General features: G+C 33.2%; 8 protein-coding genes and 1 long non-coding RNA gene across 12 annotated transcripts; 5 read left to right on the forward strand and 4 right to left on the reverse strand.

The window, feature by feature from the left end:
- The first annotated feature begins 36 nt into the window (after window positions 1-36).
- LOC126761334 (uncharacterized) lies at window positions 37-5,744 on the forward strand. The gene is made up of 12 exons (XM_050477399.1): window positions 37-192; window positions 256-369; window positions 442-659; window positions 715-925; window positions 1,046-1,162; window positions 1,217-1,347; window positions 1,429-1,775; window positions 1,867-2,296; window positions 2,377-2,797; window positions 3,736-4,783; window positions 4,893-5,142; window positions 5,205-5,744. The coding sequence occupies exons 1-12, from the start codon at window positions 91-93 to the stop codon at window positions 5,401-5,403; spliced, it is 3,588 nt and encodes a 1,195-aa protein (XP_050333356.1). The 5' UTR covers window positions 37-90; the 3' UTR covers window positions 5,404-5,744.
- A 272-nt stretch (window positions 5,745-6,016) lies between these two features.
- LOC126761314 (28S ribosomal protein S35, mitochondrial) lies at window positions 6,017-7,313 on the reverse strand. Its single transcript, XM_050477369.1, has 2 exons — window positions 7,009-7,313; window positions 6,017-6,944 (listed from the first exon to the last, which is right to left on the reverse strand). The coding sequence occupies exons 1-2, from the start codon at window positions 7,133-7,135 to the stop codon at window positions 6,073-6,075; spliced, it is 999 nt and encodes a 332-aa protein (XP_050333326.1). The 5' UTR covers window positions 7,136-7,313; the 3' UTR covers window positions 6,017-6,072.
- Window positions 7,314-7,785: 472 nt separating this feature from the next.
- Window positions 7,786-9,763, forward strand: LOC126761315 (pyridoxal kinase). 3 transcript variants are annotated; one of them, XM_050477370.1, is made up of 6 exons: window positions 7,786-7,879; window positions 8,302-8,403; window positions 8,473-8,572; window positions 8,634-8,780; window positions 8,862-9,185; window positions 9,278-9,763. In XM_050477370.1, the coding sequence occupies exons 1-6, from the start codon at window positions 7,856-7,858 to the stop codon at window positions 9,523-9,525; spliced, it is 945 nt and encodes a 314-aa protein (XP_050333327.1). In that variant the 5' UTR covers window positions 7,786-7,855; the 3' UTR covers window positions 9,526-9,763. The 3 variants fall into 3 exon arrangements, with proteins under 3 accessions (XP_050333327.1, XP_050333328.1, XP_050333329.1); XM_050477371.1 differs by lacking the exon at window positions 7,786-7,879 and adding an exon at window positions 7,886-8,033 and having other exon boundaries at window positions 8,274-8,403; XM_050477372.1 differs by lacking the exon at window positions 7,786-7,879 and adding an exon at window positions 7,886-8,033.
- A 772-nt stretch (window positions 9,764-10,535) lies between these two features.
- LOC126761303 (kinesin-like protein KIF18A) lies at window positions 10,536-15,038 on the reverse strand. The gene is made up of 6 exons (XM_050477357.1): window positions 14,655-15,038; window positions 13,884-14,592; window positions 13,459-13,812; window positions 11,232-12,045; window positions 11,041-11,169; window positions 10,536-10,981 (listed from the first exon to the last, which is right to left on the reverse strand). Exons 1-6 carry the CDS (start codon window positions 14,954-14,956, stop codon window positions 10,872-10,874), a joined length of 2,418 nt encoding a protein of 805 aa, XP_050333314.1. The 5' UTR covers window positions 14,957-15,038; the 3' UTR covers window positions 10,536-10,871.
- Window positions 12,342-13,335, forward strand: LOC126761317 (ribosome-recycling factor, mitochondrial). Its single transcript, XM_050477374.1, has one exon. It carries the CDS (start codon window positions 12,451-12,453, stop codon window positions 13,255-13,257), a length of 807 nt encoding a protein of 268 aa, XP_050333331.1. The 5' UTR covers window positions 12,342-12,450; the 3' UTR covers window positions 13,258-13,335.
- A 520-nt stretch (window positions 15,039-15,558) lies between the features above and the next one.
- On the forward strand, window positions 15,559-18,550 carry LOC126761311 (protein FAM76A). Its single transcript, XM_050477365.1, has 6 exons — window positions 15,559-15,806; window positions 16,046-16,110; window positions 16,184-16,297; window positions 16,728-16,821; window positions 17,059-17,511; window positions 17,572-18,550. Exons 1-6 carry the CDS (start codon window positions 15,723-15,725, stop codon window positions 17,950-17,952), a joined length of 1,191 nt encoding a protein of 396 aa, XP_050333322.1. The 5' UTR covers window positions 15,559-15,722; the 3' UTR covers window positions 17,953-18,550.
- LOC126761327 (adrenodoxin-like protein 1, mitochondrial) lies at window positions 18,541-19,567 on the reverse strand. The gene is made up of 4 exons (XM_050477387.1): window positions 19,413-19,567; window positions 19,306-19,357; window positions 19,034-19,140; window positions 18,541-18,978 (listed from the first exon to the last, which is right to left on the reverse strand). Exons 1-4 carry the CDS (start codon window positions 19,507-19,509, stop codon window positions 18,734-18,736), a joined length of 501 nt encoding a protein of 166 aa, XP_050333344.1. The 5' UTR covers window positions 19,510-19,567; the 3' UTR covers window positions 18,541-18,733.
- A 92-nt stretch (window positions 19,568-19,659) lies between these two features.
- Window positions 19,660-20,575, forward strand: LOC126761321 (uncharacterized). 2 transcript variants are annotated; one of them, XM_050477378.1, is made up of 2 exons: window positions 19,660-19,777; window positions 19,833-20,575. In XM_050477378.1, the coding sequence occupies exon 2, from the start codon at window positions 19,876-19,878 to the stop codon at window positions 20,503-20,505; it is 630 nt and encodes a 209-aa protein (XP_050333335.1). In that variant the 5' UTR covers window positions 19,660-19,777; window positions 19,833-19,875; the 3' UTR covers window positions 20,506-20,575. The 2 variants fall into 2 exon arrangements, with proteins under 2 accessions (XP_050333335.1, XP_050333336.1); XM_050477379.1 differs by having other exon boundaries at window positions 19,844-20,575.
- On the reverse strand, window positions 20,503-21,424 carry LOC126761335 (uncharacterized). Its single transcript, XR_007667355.1, has 2 exons — window positions 21,290-21,424; window positions 20,503-21,232 (listed from the first exon to the last, which is right to left on the reverse strand). It is a non-coding gene; the product is annotated as an uncharacterized LOC126761335 (long non-coding RNA).
- Between the last annotated feature and the right edge of the window lie 23 nt (window positions 21,425-21,447).

Raw genomic sequence — 21,447 nt, forward strand, 5'->3', positions numbered from 1 at the left:
AAATAAATAAAAATATAGCAACAGCTGAAAAATATTTAAAATATCCAGCAATTATTTTGATTTATTTTTAAATAATTAAACAAAACAGAAATGACATCGAGAGACGGAATTTTCTCAGAAATGCCGCCCAGTTTTGCGGACTTAACGGAAGCAGTGGAGAAAATCGAAATGTTAATTGCAAGGAAAAAATTGGTATTCTTGACCTTGAAAACAATCATTTCTTTTAATAGATGCCAAAATTACTTATTTTTCTAGAAATCTAAGTTATTTTATGATATGCTATTGGGATTTCGTATGTTGGAGGAGGCACTGCAATATAAGCAGTCGGAAGCTTATGAGCTGGTTATAAGATGGACTAAACTATTTTTGGTAAATAAATATACAGAGAAAATTCATATTTTTATTTAGAAGAAGACATATGTCACAATTTTATACTTTTAGAAAATTCAGTCCAACCTTACAAATCAACATGATGGAATTCGCAGACAATTTGAAAAAGTAGTGCCTCCAGCAATCACATATATTATTGGTTGTTTGCAGTACAAAACAAAGGCTATAATCTCTTATCACTACCAATTATTGGAAATGATACATGAGTTATTACTTAACCTACGACCGGGAGTTCTCGAAAACTTGGCTACATTCGAAACGGGTGTTATGTATGTATATGTTTGTGGCTACTCGAAGTTAATAATTCGTTTATGCGATTTACAGAGCTTGCGTTTGGTTTCCTATTGGATTTGTTGGCGATTTTAACACACAATTGTTGGCATTGCGTTTATTAGCAATGTTATTAAAATGTGTAGATCCAAAGCGACTGCAAAATGAACTCAATAGTATTCGTTGCGCAGACAAATCAGTTTTAAAAAATAAATTAACTGCTGCTATAGCTGTTGCCAATTTCCATACTGCGAAATTTGAAAACGTAATATGAAATGTTTATTTAATAATGAATTCATGATTTTTAAGTATTCGCGTTTAGTAATTTCAAAACAATAAGATAATTCCAATAATTTTTTATTAAATACAAATTAAATATTTTTAGACGGCTAGGGATCTTTTGAACACTTATAACATGCATTTGGCAAAAAATATTCTAGTTTATTCATTTCGTTGCAAATCATTCAAGTTCGGAGAAAATATAAATTTTTTCAAGCCATTGGTAAGTTACTTATATCAGCAGCATAATTACATTTCAATAATTAATTTTTCGTAGAATGTAGAAAATTTTTGGATAGACTTTAATTACTGTCCACGCACCCTCTCGTTTAATGGGCGTTGTCAAACAAATACCAAAGCAATATATACAAACTGTTCTGCGAGTCTAAAAATAACTAAGTTGTCGCTGTATGTTCATGCTTTAACCGATTTATAAATTAAACATTTTATTTATTTACGTTTAATCTTTGTTCCATATACAATAATCAGCAATAACTTAACACTCACCGTGCATTTTCAAGCGCCAGTACAAATTTTTAAGGAAACTAGTGATTTACCCGATGTAAGTCAAATTACAACAGCTAAAATCATTATACCAAGAGATGAAGCTATGCGTTTATTGGAAAATGAATTTATTTTGAAATACTTTAATGAATCCCCTCTGCCGAATCTGCCCAACAAAATTTCATCATTTGCTAAACCAATTAATATATCCACACCACTTTCAAGTTCTCAAAATACCGAAAAGACGGTTGGCAGCAAAACAAACAAAGGCAGGAATGATTATCGGAGCTTAGAGAACAAGGAAAATATTTCACCTGAAGAAGGAATTACAGGTAGAAATGAACAAATATCAGTTAATAACAGTAAATCCGGATTAAGTAAGAAAAATGCAACAAATATTCCAATATTTTCTTAATCTTTTAGACACTAGAAGCGAAACGTCAAACAAGAAAAAAACTTCAAAACAGTTTCAAAAAAGCTATGAGATTTTAATTGGAATACCTAAAAGTAATAACGAGAAAACTAATGAAAAACGCATAGTCAGCAATACAAAGGATAAAACAGCAAAATCCACGGAAAATCTAAACTTTCAGTTGCCACATTTACTAAACTTGCAAAAGGAATTTGAAGACGACCTGTCAAAAAACACACGTAGTCGTAGTACTCATAGAAAAATAGTTAACTACTCAACATCCACTTCAGAATCACTAACTTCTTCACAAATATCTACAAACCCTTTAAATGAAAATGCCAAACCATCGCGAAAACGTTTCTTTAAAACTCAGATTTATAACTCCGACGCTGATTATGTTCCCAACAAAACTAAACGAGTTTCACGCCCACGAAATGCCAGGTTTGTATTAAGCATGGATATTATTTGATTTACTGTTTCGTTTTTTTTTTTGTTTTTCTAATTAATTACTCTTATTGCAGAAATGCAAGGCAAAAAAGTTCTAATACTTCTATAAATAAGATGAAAAAAATTAATGAAGTTAAGCCCATGTTATACTCGAACCAAGAACTTACAAAAATTGTTGCAAACACATGTACCAGTCACTTCGCTGAAGAAGTTAGTACTAATTTAAACGAACATTTACCAAATTCGACAACAGTAGAACAGTTATCCAATTACGAATTAAATACGAATGTTTATGAAGATCTCACCGTAAGCGATGCCGAGCCAGGACAATCATATCGTAACTTTAGAATTCGGCGTAATCCGTTTGACGATGAAAATACTAACAATGAAGTAAAACGACCAAGAACCAAACCAAGAAATTCATTGCCGCGTACTATTAAAACAAAGGGTCAACTCGTTGTTAGGTCCATCAAACCCGGTGCAGAGAAAACGTTGGTATGTATAAAAACTCAACGAAAATAAGACAAGTTCTATATACATTTGCAAAAACATACAAATTTGTTTAAAATAATCTATATTACTTTTTGTGTATTTGAATAAACTTAAAAGAGTTACCTTTCCTTATTTCTGGATGTCTCAGTACACGTATACGACCTAACATATTTTCACCCCGAAATATGTAAGAAGGCCAAATTCGCAGCATATTGCAGAACTCCTTTTTCTAAGCTTCGAAATCTCTTTATATTTAACTTTTTTGTTTAATTCTTAACGCTGAGAACTGTTCAAATTTAACTTGGTTTGATTATATCCAGATCCTGGTATATTAAGTTTGTCACGAAGTTAGTAAAATCCAAAAGGAAACGTCGGAGATCCTATAAAGTATATATAAAAATTATCAGCATGATATTTTTAGTCCCTTAGTTTATGAGATATCGATCTGAAATTTTGTACGCGTCCTTTTCTCCCAAAAAAGCTTCTCATCTACCCATAAGGGAACCCCTATAGCATATAGCTGCCATACGAACTGAGCGATCGAAATCTAGTTTTTGTTCAATAACACGACTCAACAAATCTGTGGGAAAAATTTACGACCGATGTGCAAGAATTTGAGTTCAAAAATTTTTCAGTGCGTACAGCTATTTTTGCCACTTTTTTGTTGTTGTAGCGACAGAAAACATTCGTGAAGTATTTTCAAGGCATGGTGCTGAGTTGACAGTCCTTGGCCGATTAAAAATCCGAGTCCGTTCCGCTTACTTAAACCCGACTATTTTTTTTATCACAGTGGCAAAATGACTATAAACTAGTGTAAATATTAATTTAATTGCAGTATGGTGATTTAGTTTCTGTGGAAATCATTAATATATGTATATATGTATATACATATATAAAATTCATAAATTTAGGCTTGTGTATAATGTGTATTTTTTCATAAGGATCCATTTGATGCAGCGAAAAATTTGAAGATAACCCAATCAAAAGTTCAACAACCGGAAGAAGCAGAATTCACCAATAAAAATCTAACTGTTTATTCAACGGATATAGATGTGTGCTCGACAACAAAGCAAAGTTTAAACGATGCTGTCGGTTGTAAAAGAAAATTATATGACACAGAGACACTCAACGTAGAAAAGGCTCTGCCAATAGGAAATACTGTAAGAAATGAGTATGAAATATCCAAAGCAGTCGTGCAAACGCTCGAAAAAGCTTCCACTAATGATGCAGTAAAAGAGATTGAAATCTGCAACAATTTGCCTGTGCCAGCAATTGATGCCGAATTGAACGTAGAAGAGCAGGTTGATGACATTCAGGACTGCCGTCAGGATGTGAGCCAAATTGGCATTAATAACGTATGCGACTATGACGAGTTTAGTGATTTTCCGACTTTTTCCACTCTATTGGATATCTCTGATATGTGTCTATCGCCTGAACGTCAATCGAATAATGATTTAACACAAAAAGCTACACAACAGGCTGGCACTAACTTGGCACTGTCTACTAAATCAAAATCACCAGTTCTAATGGATTATGCAAATAAATTGGAGTCGAAAAAAAGTATCATATATTGTTCGCGATCTGAAAACGATAGTGACAGTGAGCAATCCACAATTTCAAATAACAATAGAGAATTATCAGTGACACAAACCTTGGAACTGCCTTTACAACGTCAGCAGCATGTGTTCTTAACACCACAATTACCGTTGCAAAATTTTCGAAAAACCACCAGCCTTACCAAATGCCAAGTCACCAACACCGGAACGTCGGTAATCACACAGCAAGATAGTTTTATACATAAGCGAAAATTTGTAGTAAATTTAGCAGCTTCAACGAATGCTCCGCTAAATCTCTCAAAAACCAGCTCAAGGATTACTGCAACAACAACAACCAAAGCCGTGGTAGAAGAAAATAGCCAAGTTAACGTGAATAGTCCCATACAAAGAAACGGAAGTTTTACCGCACCAACACCGAAAGCACTTTTACAAGGTATTTTATAATAGAATATCTTTCTAGACTATCTTATAAAATTGTATATTTTCGTTTAGAAAATTCACTAAGATAAGGGTTATACTCCAATGTCATCTTTATATTACAGAGTCTGCGGATATGATTGCCTCTTATAATAAAAATTTAAATATACACTTAGACCAGATTGAGACAAGTATCGGTTCGAATTCAGCTAATGCATATATTGAAAAAATTTGCGATATTGGCGAAAGTATGATAAATGAAATAGAACGCGAGCGAAAATCACTGTGGGAACTGGAAGTCAACGCTGAACGACTCTCTCGTCAACTCGGTTGGCAATATGAAGCTTATCAGCGAAAACACCAGCAATTTCAATGGTAAAATTTTTATAAATGAAATTTTTTATGAAAATAATTTTTCTAATAACAATTTTTTACAGTTTTAAACAAAATATTGACGATCTTTTACGTATATTAAGTAATATAAATTTATCGGAAGAAATTGAAAATGATGCTAAGCATAAAATTGAGAAACTTCTCCAAACTTCTAACTATATAACAGGCCAAGAATGGCGAAATTTCGTAAATGAAAGCACAGAAAATTTGCTTAAAGATATTTCCTCATTATCCAATTTATAGAATTAATGATGTTTATTTTTATTATTTGAAGAATTAATAATCAATAAAAAATTTGAAGAAGTTTAATTTTCCTATTCGTTAGCAATTAATTTGAACATAAACACAAAACGGCAAATCCAGCTGCACCGAAACTACAATATTTTGAATTTTGTCTTGATTTTCATCGTCCAGTTTGTATTGCAACTCTATGCTAAAGTGGTCCGATCTGGACAATTTCTTCGGAGATTGTACCGTTGCCTTGAATATTAATCCACTTCAAATTTCGTGAAGATATTTCGACAAATCCAAAAGTCTTCCATGCAAGGATTTGATTCCGATCGTTCATTTTGTAATGCAGCTATATCCTTTATTGGTCCAATATCAGCGGATCCAACAAATGAGTAGCTTATAGGGAAGAAAAAGAGGGGTGCAAAATTTCACTTCGTCAACTCAAAAACTGAGGGACTAGGTCACGAATATACACACACAGAAAGAAAGACAAACGCTCATGGCTAAAACTTAGCTCTTCACGCTTCACGCTCCCTTTTAGGTGTTACAAACATTTTGACAAACTTTATATATCCTGTTTAGGGTTTACAAATAAATAATTTTATTCTAAAACCAGTAAACGCTATTTTATGAATTTTTTGCAACATTTCATATAATTTTATTAATACGAAATTTTAACAATTATTCGTTTCTTACACTTAGCAACTTTAATACCTCTTCTTTATATCTTCCCAAATTGTATTCATTTTCACCTTCATTTATAAGCAGCTCTACGGTTTGTGCAAAATCTTGACTGACTTTCAATTTCGCTGCGTCAGTAGGTATACCCCAATTTATTATTGCCTCTGCCGTTTGTTTTGACTTATTTCGTTCAAAACTATAATATTCCATATCGGCTTCCGATTTGTTATTTTCCCATGGTTCAGTAACAAATGATTCGTGATAGCAAGCAGTTAACAAATACATTGCATAATCATAGTTTTGTTTCCTCAAAGGACATCTATCCGCCACAATTGTTAGTATACCGGTGTTCGGGTTGTAACGATCACCAACTAAACGTAAAAATTTATCCTTTGCATGTGCATCAAATTTCAAATCTGACAACTTAATATTCAGTGTTACACGTCGAGCATCTGGATTGCGTATGGTGGGTAGAGCATGACAGTAATCTGTACTTTTAACTTTGATAGGAAAATGTTTTTCCCATTTTTCCGCGGACTCTAAACCTTTAGGCCATGGTGTACAAAATTTTTTCAAAGCTTCACATTGTTGACGAATGGCCGGTGGTGTTAAATGTAGAAAATTTGGAATTTTCATAAGCTCGGCATTGGCGAATTTAGATGGAGGTGCTGCACCCTTTTCTGTGTAACCTTGACGCAAAGGCAGCGGCACACTACTTGGTTGAAATGTACGTGGACCCGGCCACACAGCAGTCCAATCCTGATCCGTTGCCATTTTGAGATGACGAGGCGGCAGTGCTGCTTCTTTTTTGAATACACGACGTTTCTGTTGATCTGTTTGCTTAGCAGCACGCAAGTTGAGTACACGAAATTCTTAAGTGAAAAAAGAGTAATTTTTATTTATATTTTACTTTTCAAAATTCTTAACGATTCTAACCTTCGTCGTTAAATTCATGCTTGGTACCAGCTGCTGGTTCCTCTTGTGTCCGACTGTATAGCCGTTTACCTGCAGCTGTGCTGGAATTACGTAAATTCCTCTCAAGCAGACGTGTCAAAGATGCCATTTTCTCTTACAATCGACCGTTCGTAAAAATCGTTAACTATTTCACTTACAAGTTATGCAGTCATTAATTTTTTCAGTTAAATTTGCTAAAAATTAATGCCGTAATAAAAGTAATGGTACTCAAAAGAAAAACATGTCAAAAGAATACCAGTGTTGTCATTTTAACGATTAGAATAGTGTTGCTTACACCTTATTGGATATTAACGCTAATGGCCCAACCACATTCAACTTTCGGCGGTCTGCCTGAAAATTTATATTTTAACAACAAAGCGAAGAAAACAAAGCCATAAAAATGTCAACAAAGCGTAAAAAGATAAAAGTTGCCCACAATTTGCTTTGCTTTCCTGCGTTCCCTTTCGATGTGAACGTACTCATACAAAAGCATACATCGAACTTTGCTGTCAAACCAAATGTCTGAAGCAAAGCGAAGCGAAAGTTCTATGTGAATTACCCATAGGATCCAGTATATGGGTTTCTGAACTAACTAATATATATACTCATATATAACTATCATATAATAAATACGAACAGAAAAACAAATATTTTTGAGCAGTGAGTAATTTATCAATTATAAGTCGTTTGTTTTACAAATTGGAGAAAATACCGCCGATAACCCTATAATTTTTTGCGCAATAAAAGTGAAGAGTATACTTCATCAGCTGTTTTCTCTTATCAATGTTTTATTGTGTTTTAAAAAAATACATGTTCATATGCAAATAATATGAATTTTTTCACGATCACTAAGGTTTGTTACGAGTAATTTTTAGCTTAGGAAAAGATAAAGGTATACAAATCCCAAGAACACTACAACCAACTGAACACTAAACCAAGACTAAAGAGTAGTATGGGATGGAGATAATTTGTTATTATTAAATTGATAAGATACAACAAGTGATATAGTAAGTGTAATTATCAGATTTTACAGCACGGTACTCATATAAATAAAATTCTATATATGTATACTTTCTTATTCTCAAAAGTCGTTGATTGCATTTTACTCATAAGCTCATATGTACATATATCGGACTGTCCATTCGCAAAAGTTGTTAGTTGCTGTTTTCACTCGCATCAAGCGCATACATATTACGGTTTCTGTTTCCATAAAAAAAGCAGTTAAAAATATCTTGACTTAATTTTAGCATTTCTGCATATATTTATTCATACAAGATCAAAATGAGTAAACCAGACTTGGACAGACGTGTTCTCTCTATACAAAGTCACGTGGTACACGGTTATGTCGGGAATAAGAGTGCAGCATTCCCATTACAGGTAAAATATATGACCAATATACAGTATATAGTATTTATAATTGCTGAGTAAACATTTATAAACTTATAGGTATTGGGGTTTGAAGTTGACGCTATAAATTCTGTGCAGTTATCTAATCACACTGGTTACAAAGCCATTAAAGGGCAAATATTGCAAGAAAAGGAACTTGGTACGCAATAATTATCCCTTAAAAAGTTCAAAGTGAAATTTATACTTATGTTTTTTTTTAGTTGAACTCTTTGAAGGATTAGAGGCCAATAACTTGCTACAATTTTACTCTCATTTACTAACGGGTTATACGGGTAATGGGTCATTTTTAAAACGAATTTCTTATATTGTAAAAAAGCTTAGGGAAATCAACCCCCGTTTGATATATGGTAAGCTATATCTAAATATCAGCAAAATGTCTTATTGAAAGCATGTTTAAATGAATTTAACATTTATATTACTAAATGTAGTTTGTGATCCTGTCATGGGCGATAACGGCAAAATGTATGTACCTGAAGATTTACTGCCAATTTATCGCGATGAAATTATACCTCTTGCCGATATAATAACTCCAAACCAATATGAAGTAGAATTGCTAACGGAAAAAAAGATTACTAACGAAGATGATGTTTGGTCGGCGGTTCAATGGTTTCATGACCGTGGTATCGAAACAGTGGTGATTTCTAGCAGTGAGCTAGGAAGAGAAAACGAGTTACGTGCTTTTCTAAGCAAGAAAAACGGCAGCCGCTATATAATAAATATTCCACGTCAAGGAAACGGTATATCATTTACAGGTAATTACGGTTAAAAATGTTAAAATATTGTAAATGATGTAAAAAATATAACTGAAAATTGCAAATATTATTAATTCTTGCTACAATTTTAGGCACTGGTGACCTCTTTGCTTCGCTTTTCCTGGCACACAGTCACTCCACGAATGATTTGGGTGTCGCTTTTGAAAAAACGATAGCCTCATTGCAAGCTGTAATAAAACGCACACTTGAATCCATGCCCGAAGAAGTTTTGTCCGGCAAACGTAAAGTAACTGCACAAGAGTGTGAACTTAAATTGATACAAAGTAAAGGTGTTATTGAAAGCCCACTGGTAGTGCTAAAAGCACAACAAATTAAATAACCGTAGAGCCGTTTTTATGTTACCGGTTTAATGACACAGAGAACAAAAGCATTCAATCACTATGGTGTTTAACTGGCATTTTGAGTCTACACATTCGATTTAAAAACGTTTACAATGTTTATATATGATAATTATATGTACGTATGCATGCTTGTTATTTGGTTGTACTTCGCATTGTTATATTATAATATTTAGAGGACAATAATAAATGTAAAATATTGTATGCAGAAAAAGAGAATTCCATTGAAAATCATTCAACCCAAATGTTCACGTAAAACGTTTATGTTGTCACTCTAATGTACACAACCAATTGCAATGACAATAAGTTTGTATATAAAAGCTTAACGTTGTGTAAATAGATGAGACTATTTTTAGAAGTGAACGAGTGACTAAGATGTTCCATTTAATTTCATTAATATTTTACTTGTGTGCTTTGCTTACGACCGCCTTGACTCAAGTCGTTGATGTTGAAAATGTGTCGCCAGCTGAAGCCTCCATTTTGCCGTATTCGCTTAAAGCACCTATTGGGAATGATAATGGTGGCCGATATAAACTCATGGCGGTTAATCCTTCAAACAGCAATCAAGGAGTTGAAAACGAGCTTATTGAACAGCACAACATCAATAGTCCACAAATCCGTCGGAATGAAGATACTTGGGACCGTATATCAGTTAATTATAAAAATCAATTAGCTGAAACAAAATCGCCTATAAATGAATTCGGTTACTTTAACCCGTATGTCGTTGCACCGCATACGTTGCATTCTGATATGAACCATTTCGGTGTTGGCACTGTTGCGGCGTCTCTACCAGTTTCACTGCTGTTGGCCCTTAATCTTGGTATGCTTTTATATTTTATCGTTAATACTGTGTCGGTGTTGGCGGCCAATGCGTTGGGTACGGCTTTTCGACCACCTTATAATATGCACGAATACCACAGACGAGATGAATATAGCAATAAATATAATTAACGCGAGTATCACACACGAGATGAATATAGCAATATACATGTATAATTAAAGCTAAATTTATTTGCAACTGGAGTATAGCACAGAAATATACGTATGTACATGTAAATGTCGTATTTTCACAAATACAATTTTATCTTCGACTTGTGTTTTTAGTTGGAAATATTTCACACCAATAAGCTGCTTGTTTTGTGTTGATGTAATTGTTCCAACATTACAGTTAAAAATCTTAGATTTAAATATATTGATATAAATACAATGTATCTGAATGATATATGTCTATATGTATGTAAGTATGTATAAGTATATGATTACTTGCAATATAGAGGATGTAAACTATAATACATAGATTTGGAGTGAATGTCAAGTGTAAACTAAACTATTTCTTAACTCGAAAAGAGGCAGCGCGATTTATTCGAACGATAGGATCATTGCTATTAGCTGTGCGCACTGCTTGTCGTTTCACAATATTCGCTGTTGTCGCAAGCGCTGGAAAATATATAAAATTTAGTTAAGATTCCACTACAGTATGTTATTTTAATACTTACATTTAACCATAATACTACGCGGACTTTTACGTACGCAACCAGGACTGAATTTTTTATTTTCCTTTTGTACGCCAGCCGCTACAGTCTTTAAAAGCCCATGATGATTAAATGTCTTTGATTTCAACAATACTGCAATAAAAAATTGTTAAGTCAAGTTATTTTAAATAAAATTTATTGCAATAAATAACCACCATTCTTCATTCGATCCTTGTTGTTCGTTGGCACTTTAGCTATTTGCTCCGATAATATATTACTAACAAAATTCTTTTTTCTCATTAAGCTGTTGGTTTCCTTGCTTTCTGCTACTGACTTTTTCGCACTCACATCCGTACTCGTACTGTACTCATCATCTGTGACGCACGACAACACATGTGTTTCATCCATAATCGTATGTTTGATTGTAGGTTTTTTGAAATTACTAATGCAGTCATCAGAATCCGTGTCCTCCATAATATCTAAGTCAAAGTCATTCGTCAACTCTGTTCGTTGCAAACGAGGTCTTTTTACAGTGCTTGTGGATGTGGGCCCATCAGTGTTAGCAATTTTATGTAACCGTTTTCCATTTGTTATCTTTAGTGTTGGACCTTCCAAATCTTCATCGCTGTCCTTTTTGTAATCCTCTTGACCAAAATATGCATGTGTTTTTATAAAATGTTGTAATTGTTCGTATTTATCTTGCATATTTGTACTGAGATCATCATACGACTTATGTAGTAATTCGCATGCCATACCAAAAGCTTTGCGCAGTTTATCTGAATTCCGCAAAAATTCAGCATTTATGCCGGATATGTGGTTGATGTTAATATCTTGTTTTGAATGACGCACTTCCAAGTCTTTCCCTTTTTCATATTTTTTCAAAATTTCAACATATTTAGATTCTTTTATTTCCTTCTTCAGTTTTTCTAGATCCTTATTTGCATCATGTAACTTTCGACGCCAGCGCATGGATTCCTCTTCAAGCCTGGCAATTTCTTTATTGTAACCAGAGGTGGAAGCAGTAAGCATCTTTAGGAATAATACAAGATAATGGAAAAATAATTATTGTTATCATTTAAAAATATGTAAGTGTGATGATTTTGTTAATTATGTACATAAATAACTACTTTTGTAAAAAAAAAAGAATTTTTATAATCCGTACGGAAGAATACATACATATATTTATATACGCAAAAAATTTTTTGTTTAAATAAAGACAATTATGGAGTTCTTCATTTTTCTTTAGATGTCCAACTGTAAATATGTATATACCTTTGAGACATAAGAGATAAAAAAGAGAGAATTGCCAAAAACGTTGCTAACAGCTGATCAGCCCATCTGTTGAAACGTCAAAATTCATAATCGCTGGATAAAGCAATAAAAGTATCAGTTCGAAATATTTTTATCTATAAAATCAAGCGAATTATTTTAAAGATGTACACAAAAAGAGTTTTCTCGATTTTACGGAATTTGTCAACGCGTGATTTGCATTTAGGAAATTTACATTTTTCTCCAATTTTCCCAGGCACAAGCAATGCTTTTAAGGCCTTGCCCTTGGCTAGGGTACCACAAGCACAGTCAACCTTTATAAATACCTTACAGATACGAGGTTATGCAAAAAGCAAAGATAAGAAAAAGGAGAAAGGTAAAAAAGCGGGGAAAGTTGAAATCAATGAAGCACAGCTTCGCGAAGTTATAAATTTTGATGCCGTAAACGATCATATGCAGAAAGCAGTGCAACAGATGCGAGACGATTTTGTTAAACATTTGTCACTGCGTTCAACATCAGGCGCTATAGAAAGTCTGCGTGTGCATATCGACGGTGCTGAACATGAGTTACAAGAACTTGCACAAATTTCAAGAAAAAATCCCAAAACTATTGTTGTTAATATGATTGCTTTCCCTCAAACTATACCTGATGTTTTAAAAGCAATTGCAAATAGTGGCATGAATCTTAATCCACAACAGGATGGAACTACTATATTTATTCCTATACCGAAAGTCACAAAGGAACATCGTGAAAACCTATCGAAAAATGCAAAAACTCTTTTCATCAAGTATCGTGATTTAATTCGAGACATACAAAATAACACTATAAAAAAATTAAAGAAACAAAGTGATATATCTAAAGATGATATTTTCGCTATTCAAACACAAGTAACCGCTATAGCTGACAAATACATAGCAGAAGCTGATAAATTACTTGCAACGAAACAAAAAGAGCTAATTGGCGAATCATAGTAGGTAAATTATTAAGCTTAGAGCGTTAAGACTGAATTGTTTCGGTAATAAAAAATAACTAAAGTTGCCACATAAAAATTTGGTTTTCTGTGTTTCAATTTAACATTATAAATATTAATGATTTTTCACTAGAATTACTATAAATTCGGCTCACTAATGTTTTCGTATCGAATTGAAACTTATTATTTTAAACGCACTTACCTCCTCTGATTTAATGGAATTCCGCTCAAGCAGCGTATTGTAAGCTATATTTTCCTTCTTCAATTTCTCACGAAAGTTCATACTCTTGATTTTGCTTTGATTGACAATAACATATTCCTGTGTTTTAATAAAAGTTGAATACACTTCATCGATCTTGCTATACCAGGCTTTCAATTCACTTTCATAAGATCGGGTGACTTCTGAAGATTTTTCAAGCTGAGTCACTTTAGCTTTAAGACGTTCGTTTTCAGCCATAAGTTCTGTAACTTTTTTTATATAGAAATCTTTAGGCATATTGGATTTGAGCACATTTTGCTTAAGTGTTGTTCGAATCTTCTTCGCTCGACTCGCATACTAAAATATATTAAAAACATTTCATCATTAATTAATAAAAAATATTATATTTGTATACAAAGTGTACGTACTTTTAACGTGTTATAGGTGTCCTCGTATGTCAACGAACTCATTGAAACATTAGCTACCATTAATGTCTGGCAATTACCTCCAAGGGAGTCCTTCAGTATACGTGTTAAGTTTGAATCGCGGTAAGGAATATGTTTCATTCCATCGGCCAATTTGTTGATGCAATTTCCCAATGCTAGTAAACTTTTATTTATGCTAGCACCTTCCTTAAAACGGACTCCTATTCCTTTTGTACTGGCGGCTCGTTCACTGCCAGCCAAATCAATCATAGATAATTTCACTGTGCGTTTTGTACCCGTTTTGCGATCTGTCATTCGAATATGAACTTGGAAAATAGCATGAGAACGTGAACTCTCTGCATTGGCATCGGTTGGGTGTTGTGTGCGATTTGAGTTTCCTTGCGCCAGTAGTTGTAAAAGTTCATCGGCACTATAAATTGGTTTTAAAACGAGCCCACTAACAACTACACCATTCGAGTCCTCTCGCAGCTTTAATGGTCCAGTTTTTGTCAAAAGGTTCATTACTAATTCGTTATAGACTTCTAAATAGCTTACGCCTACATCAAATTTATGAGTAGTGCTTTGAACTTGTATTTTTTCAAATAGTTCACGCATAGTAAGAAAAGTTAGACCAGGACATGTTTCACTGCCAAGCATTGTAAATGTCTTCCCTGCTCCAGTGGCACCATAAACAAACACGGAACAATTGTATCTAATAATGCAATAAATATAAATACATGTTTCAAAATGTAATGTACAGTTGTCGCAGCTTACCCGTTCAACACTGAAGCAACCAAAGGTGATGTGCATTCTTCAAAAATTTGCTGATTTGTGGCTTCTGGATCGTATACTCTATCAAAATCCATACTGATTTTTTTATTGACACGTTTTGTAATATCCCGATAGTTCTGTTTTGTCCCTTGAAAAAAGAACTCATCATCCTCTTCATCGGGATCAAAGAGCAGAGTGTTGTTGTCCAAAACCTTGACAATTTGGCGCTGGTTCTGTTCCAACTCCCTTCGATTGTAGGGCCGCACTCTTACCACAACTTTAATGTTTGTTTGTTCTGTTGACATTTCGTATTTTTTGTAATCTAGGTTTTGTAAATATTTTTAAAATCAAGTTAAAACTAAATTGTCGTACAGCGTCTTGTTTATGATGGATAAAATTGTTTTTGCTGCCAGTTTGAATATTCAACTGTTTGAAATCATCTTTAGGTTGGTAGCATTGCTTATCCAATTGACAACAATGTGGCCATATTTAAGTTCTTACATAGAAACTGAGAGTTTGAAATTCAAAGTTTTCTTAAGTGTCGGATGTGATTCACTTTCGATTATAATTGAATTATACATTATTAATTGTTTATGAACTTTTGTAATAAAAAAATTGATACTTATGGTCTCCAACATAAAAAAGATAAAAGGAGATCAAAGCGGGTGACAATAGTAATTTTATTTTCATATAACAGAATTTTAGTATTTTATTTTATTGCAAGGGAAATGCTTAAACAAATCTCCTTAAATAATTGAATTGCAAAATTATAATTTTGAAATATTACTGTTAACTGGAAATAATAGATATTGTAATAGATATAAAAATTATTAAAAATTCGTAACAGAAATTAAAAAAAAAAAATTGTCTTGTGCAACTCTGCGTGCTATGTCGTTTCATCGAAACTGTACGCCATTTTCATTTTCCATGAATTGCATTGACAGAAATTTGGCGATTTGCGTCCTTTTGCAAAAGTATAATTATTTTAGTGAACTTGTTGAAATCTAAGCCGGCAAATAAATTATTATAAATAAGTTATTTCAGCTGAAAAATTTTAAATAGTGCTAAATTATGAGTTCTGTGTTATTTGCTTGCTCAAAATGTTTCTCAAGACATCCATTTGAGGAATTGTCTGCAGGTCAACAGCTATGCAAGGTGAAGATCAAATTTATTTATGGTGACACACAATAAGAAATTGAAACTCTTTGAAAATAATGTGTATAGAATGACGTAGACAAACATTTTGTCGAACTGTGACGCCAATTTACCGAAACTATATAATATTGCTAAAAAATGCGCATTTGCAAATAGCATAGTGAAAGTAGCAACGGTGCTTTTTATTGAGTGAAAGGTTTTCCAATTTTCAATATTTGACAAATAACTTTGTTTTTCAGAATTGCCGAGGAAATAGCTCCGTTGTTAAATGTACTTATTGTCGCACTGAATTCCAACCAACAAGGTAAGTACTACAATAAACCCAATATACATATAAAATTCTTACAAACAAACATGAGAAATGTTTTCACTTGCAGCAAGAATCAGACAGCCTGTAAAAAATGTGAGCATTGTCTTAACAAGTATGGCAAACCAAATGCCTGTGAATGTTGCAAAATTGTAGCGGCGTTCGGAAACTCAAAATGTATAAGGTCGGTATACATGGGACTTATATTTATATGTAGTATATAGTTTGGTATATAAAGCGGATTTATAATTTCAAATGGATGCACAATAAAAAAATATGATACGGGTTTGGAAAATAGTATATAAAGAGTAAATTGTATATTCATTTTAACGTTGTAACGTTGTAGATTATCAAGTTGAATAAAAAAAACTACTTTGATTAAAGCATTGTATCCCACACATTTTTTATATTGTGCTTTCGTATTTTTGTATAGAAATTGTTAAGCTCTTAATTCTTTGTTAAACCAAAGATTGTAGTCTCTAATGTAGATTATTAAAAACAATCCCTTTACAAATGCAACGTTTATGAACGCAAACATTTCTTCTTCTTTTTTCTCCTGCAACATATATCCATAAATACTCCTGTACCTTGCCTGTAAATGCAATGATTGATAGATGTGCAACCTACGAAGCGAAATATGGCCCACCGATACAATGTGATGAATGCAAACAGCGATGTGCTTTCGATAAACGTGACGAGAACAAAAAGGTTAGAAAAGGAATAACGCCTCATATACGCGAAATTCCGCGGTGAAATCTAAATTGAATCTTGGAATAATTAAAAATTCGATTTCATGAATTTAAGAAATAATATGTTCAGGAACGTTGCGTATAAGAAATTCCCGAAATGTATGCGTTCATAGACTCAAATACATTTACACTATACTCATTCATATAAAATGATTGAGAATATCTAATTAGACCAACTTTTTTTTATTATCCGCAGGTGAATGGTAAATTGCTTTGTTGGCTGTGTACCAGTTCATTTAAGCGCGCTCTACTTAAGGCTCAACAAGAAGGACGAATATCGGCTAAAAAACGACAACATGAGAAATCTCATCGCGAGAGTTCAGCATCAGGCAAAAAATCGTCTCGACCTTCAGCTGATATCAAAAGTAGTGGCGCCGTTGGTGGGAGTGGAAGTAGTAATGCTATTGCATCTTCAAGCACTGATATGCCTGAAAAAATAAGTCGTACAGGATCTGGCGGAAGTGGTGGCAGTGGCAGTGGTAACGGCTCTGGAATGGGATTAAGTTCTATTGCAGCACCAGCAGTTATAACAATTGATCCCAATTCAGCGGATCATGTCGTAGCAATGACAAATTTAAAAGAACGTATCGCCAGTTTGGAAAAACGTCTACAACAAAAGGATAAAGAATTATTGGAAAAAGATAAATTAGTAAGCATTTGAGAGTGGTAACTCATGGAAATATAGTTATTGTTGCTATATTTATTTCAGTTGACAGAGCTGAAAGGCAAGAACTTCGAAAAGGAAATCGAAATGCGCAACAAGTTGAAGGAAGTTGATAGGTTACATGATATGAAAGTAGAGAATCTTAATCGTAAAGTTAGTAGTCTCTTAAAAGAATTAGCTGCGGTTAAGAAGAGCTCAAAGAAGAATGGAACAAGTGGCGGTGCAAACGCTAAGGAGCGTCAAAGTGAACGTGAAAAACGGGAAAATCTTTCACCCAAAGAGGAGATTGTTGAGGAGGAGCAATCACGTGAAAAGGAAGTAAAAGAGGAAAAGATAGATAAAGACGAACTTAAAAGTGACGAAGAACAAGAAACCGAAGAAAAGAGGAGTGTGGGTTCTGGTTCTAATAGCCCGGTAACAAATTGATGATTGTCACAGTAGAATGTGTTAGTTAAATTGTATAACAAAATTTTACGAGTGTATGCAACGCTTTCACATCAATATTCCACTTAATCAAGATGTATAAATTTTATACTAAATGTTTACTTTGTGAACCATTATGATGTTAAATTCTGTTTTCAAGCATTATTTACATAATTATAAAATGAGCTGTTGTACCGTTTTTCATTAAAAATAAAAAATGTAAGAAAACTTAGTATCAATTATAAGAGTGTGTACATTAAGAATGGATGTCTATTTTTTTAATTTCCACACTTAACAAATGTTTATGTAAGACTTTGTATTATTTTAAGTTGCTTAATGCACACTAAATCAATTGTCACTTTGTAGTTTGAGTAAGATTGATGTAAATTAAGGCTTTATTATAAGCTTTAGTTGTATGTGCATTGCAAATGATATTTTGGCTATTTAACACTTTATTTAATCAAAATTTTTAAAATTCAAGTTTTTAATTATTATGTTATGATTTCTGCAACGGCACTAAGAATATAGCTTATTTAAGTGAAGTGGAAAATCTTTAATTTGAATAAAAAACACATAAAAAGCACACTGCTGTTCATGGTTATTTACATATTTTATTTTTTTAATCATATTCGTAGGTGAATAACAGCGATTATTTGTCTTACACATGCTAGGTGAAAGTAAGAACTAAATATTAGATATTCAGCGCGTGAATGCTCTATATCTATCAGGTAATCACATGGAAAATAGCATCATTTTGAATAGTATGCATCAATTGATCAGTTGATCAATGTGGCTTGGGTTTGTGGCCATCCACATAGAAATTTCGTGTTGCGCTGGGCAACTGCAATTGTAAACCATCCAATTCCTTTGTTAATACTATTTGACAACCTAGACGTGAATTTTCTCGTAAGAAGGGCGCCATATCCAATAAGTCGTCTTCTTTTTCGTCCGCTTCCGGCAATTGATCGAAATGATTTCCGATTACATACACATGACAAGTTGTGCAGGCCAATGATGCTTCACAAGCGCCTGTAAATTAATAATTGTAATACAATAAAACTATTTTCATTTAGTCGTCAGAAACCTTCCATTTCGATTCCATAACGATGTGCTAAGTAGAGAACATTATCACCAACTTTTCCTTTGACTTCAGTGCGTTTACCATCTTTGTCGATGTACGTAACACGAACACTGAAATTATTACAAATTTTCAATTCATTGTACAAAGTGATTGTCTTAAGTTCTCAGTGTGAGTTCAAGCGAATACTTTGTAATTTTAAGCATTAATATAGTTTGATGGCGAAAATAGGTGAAATCACACTGAGAAATAGGTGTTTTCGGTAAACTTTTGCGTACATTTCGTCGTCTGATTTGGGGTCTTGCCATTCATATTCACCATGGAGAAGTGCTAGAACAATGAAAATTATACACAATTTTAATATAATAAGAAATTCAGTCCTTACTATTGGTTGTATGCATCCATCGCGATGATGGCAGCAGTTTAATGGGTGGATAATTATGTGAGATATTCCTAAATTGCCGCAACATTAAACGGATCATTTTAATTGTTTTTGAGGTTATTATAAAACAGCTGATATTTGTTTTTGCGCCATCTACGAATTACGAAAGGCCGAACATTAATATCGAAAAATCGAAGCCGCTAACATATTTGTCAAATAAATTTTGCAGTTTGCTTTCACATTGTTATTCGTAAACAATTGCCATAATTACAAACAAGTTGAGTAAGTTCTGGACGAAAATTAATTATTTTATATTTAAGAGACTAAATATTACCATATAATATGGATATGCTCTCAGAATAGATTGTGTAATAGTTAAAATATTGCGAAAACTTATATGATTGCTACTAATTTATATACCAGTTATTTTTTAGTAAATCGAAAACCTATCCGTACTCGTTTAGCAATGGCAGCAATGGACAAAATTGATAGCGATATATTAAAAGTTATAAATTCTTTGGAATGTTCTAAAAAACAATGCCTCCATTGTAAAGATGGTATTGCAGCCATAACAAGTACTATTCGAAATACTCTGTTGGAAATTAATGACATTCAGGAGCGAAATCAGGAACGTCGCCATGGAGAGCTTGTGGCTTTGTTTGAAAAGTATTTCAAAAATGATCAGATTAAAACTTTTGGAACATCTGCGAATGTAAGTTTAGAAGATTCAGAAGGTTCTTCCAATTCGTTGAACAGCGAACATTTCGTTAAGGATGTAAAACAGCTACAATTTGACGCGCAAGCTGAAAAAATTGCTGTTTCGAAGACACAGAAAAATAAACAATCTGTGAATGTACGAAAGCGTCGTGTAAGTTTAACAGAAAACATTACGCAAGCAACACCATCGAAAAATCTCACGGGGGAAACCAACAATTTAAAAGGGGATCCCATATCATGTACTAGTCCAACAGAAAGGGTAAATGTGAAAGCAAATCAAAGAGATGAACTTATTGCAATGCGTGAAAAAATGCTTGCCATTCAGCGACGAAAAATGGAGGATCGGGAACGTAGGAAACGTGAGAGTAGTGCAATGTAGAATATTAAAATAATGTTATATTTTCTAATTTTCTTAAATATTTATAATAAAAGTACAACTGTATTATTTCGCTCAATTAGTTTTACTTTTAAAACAAGGAAATCCTTATTCACACCCGAATTTTATTGTTCTCGCTCCTTATTAATATGACGCAAATTAGTTCGGCGAGCTTGTGAAAGTTGTTTAGATTTCACTGAATTTCGAGAGTAAGTTTGCTGCCAAAACAAAAAAATTCTTAATTAATATTAATATTGTATAGTTATATACTATACGAATAACTATATTTCTGTTGCAAATATTAGAAAATTTCTTATGTATTAAACAACTGAACTATACATAATTTAAAAAACTATAATTCATAAAATCTGCTGGAACCGGGAAGGCTAATTTAGGGTTGTGGCAGATTTCTTTGATTTAAATCCCCATTTGACACTTGGTCATTATCCTTATGGCGCTATTTATGGCACTCGCCATATTGTGTACATAAATGCAGCCAACGTTCACGGAATTAGTGCATGATTTTCAACGAGTACTAGAACTTTCGAAGCAAAATTTTATCATGTTCTTCTGATCGATGTCGATAATGTCCCGAAGTCCTACTCAAATTTGTTCTCGCTTCCGCTTACTGTTATCACCTATATAACGATTTAAATTCGACGACGACGAAAATTTGTTTGGTGAGTTTTTGAATGGTTTTCCAATATTTTCATCGTTCTCTCTTAAATTCCTGTAATTTTTAAAAACATTAAACATCGATCTTCAAGAAATGTTTAAGAAAACTTACAAAAATTACTTCGAAGCGCGCTGTCAAAATCGCCATATAAAATCTATGGAGATCAGGAATTTTTGACAGTAATTTGCCGCTACCGCTTTTATTTAGGGACGGCAGTAAGTTTGTAGCGATGCCCTTGATTTTTTTCTATCGAATTTAATAATAATAAT

The sequence above is a fragment of the Bactrocera neohumeralis genome, chromosome 6, assembly GCF_024586455.1.
Source record: "Bactrocera neohumeralis isolate Rockhampton chromosome 6, APGP_CSIRO_Bneo_wtdbg2-racon-allhic-juicebox.fasta_v2, whole genome shotgun sequence".
Lineage (NCBI taxonomy): Eukaryota > Metazoa > Arthropoda > Insecta > Diptera > Tephritidae > Bactrocera > Bactrocera neohumeralis.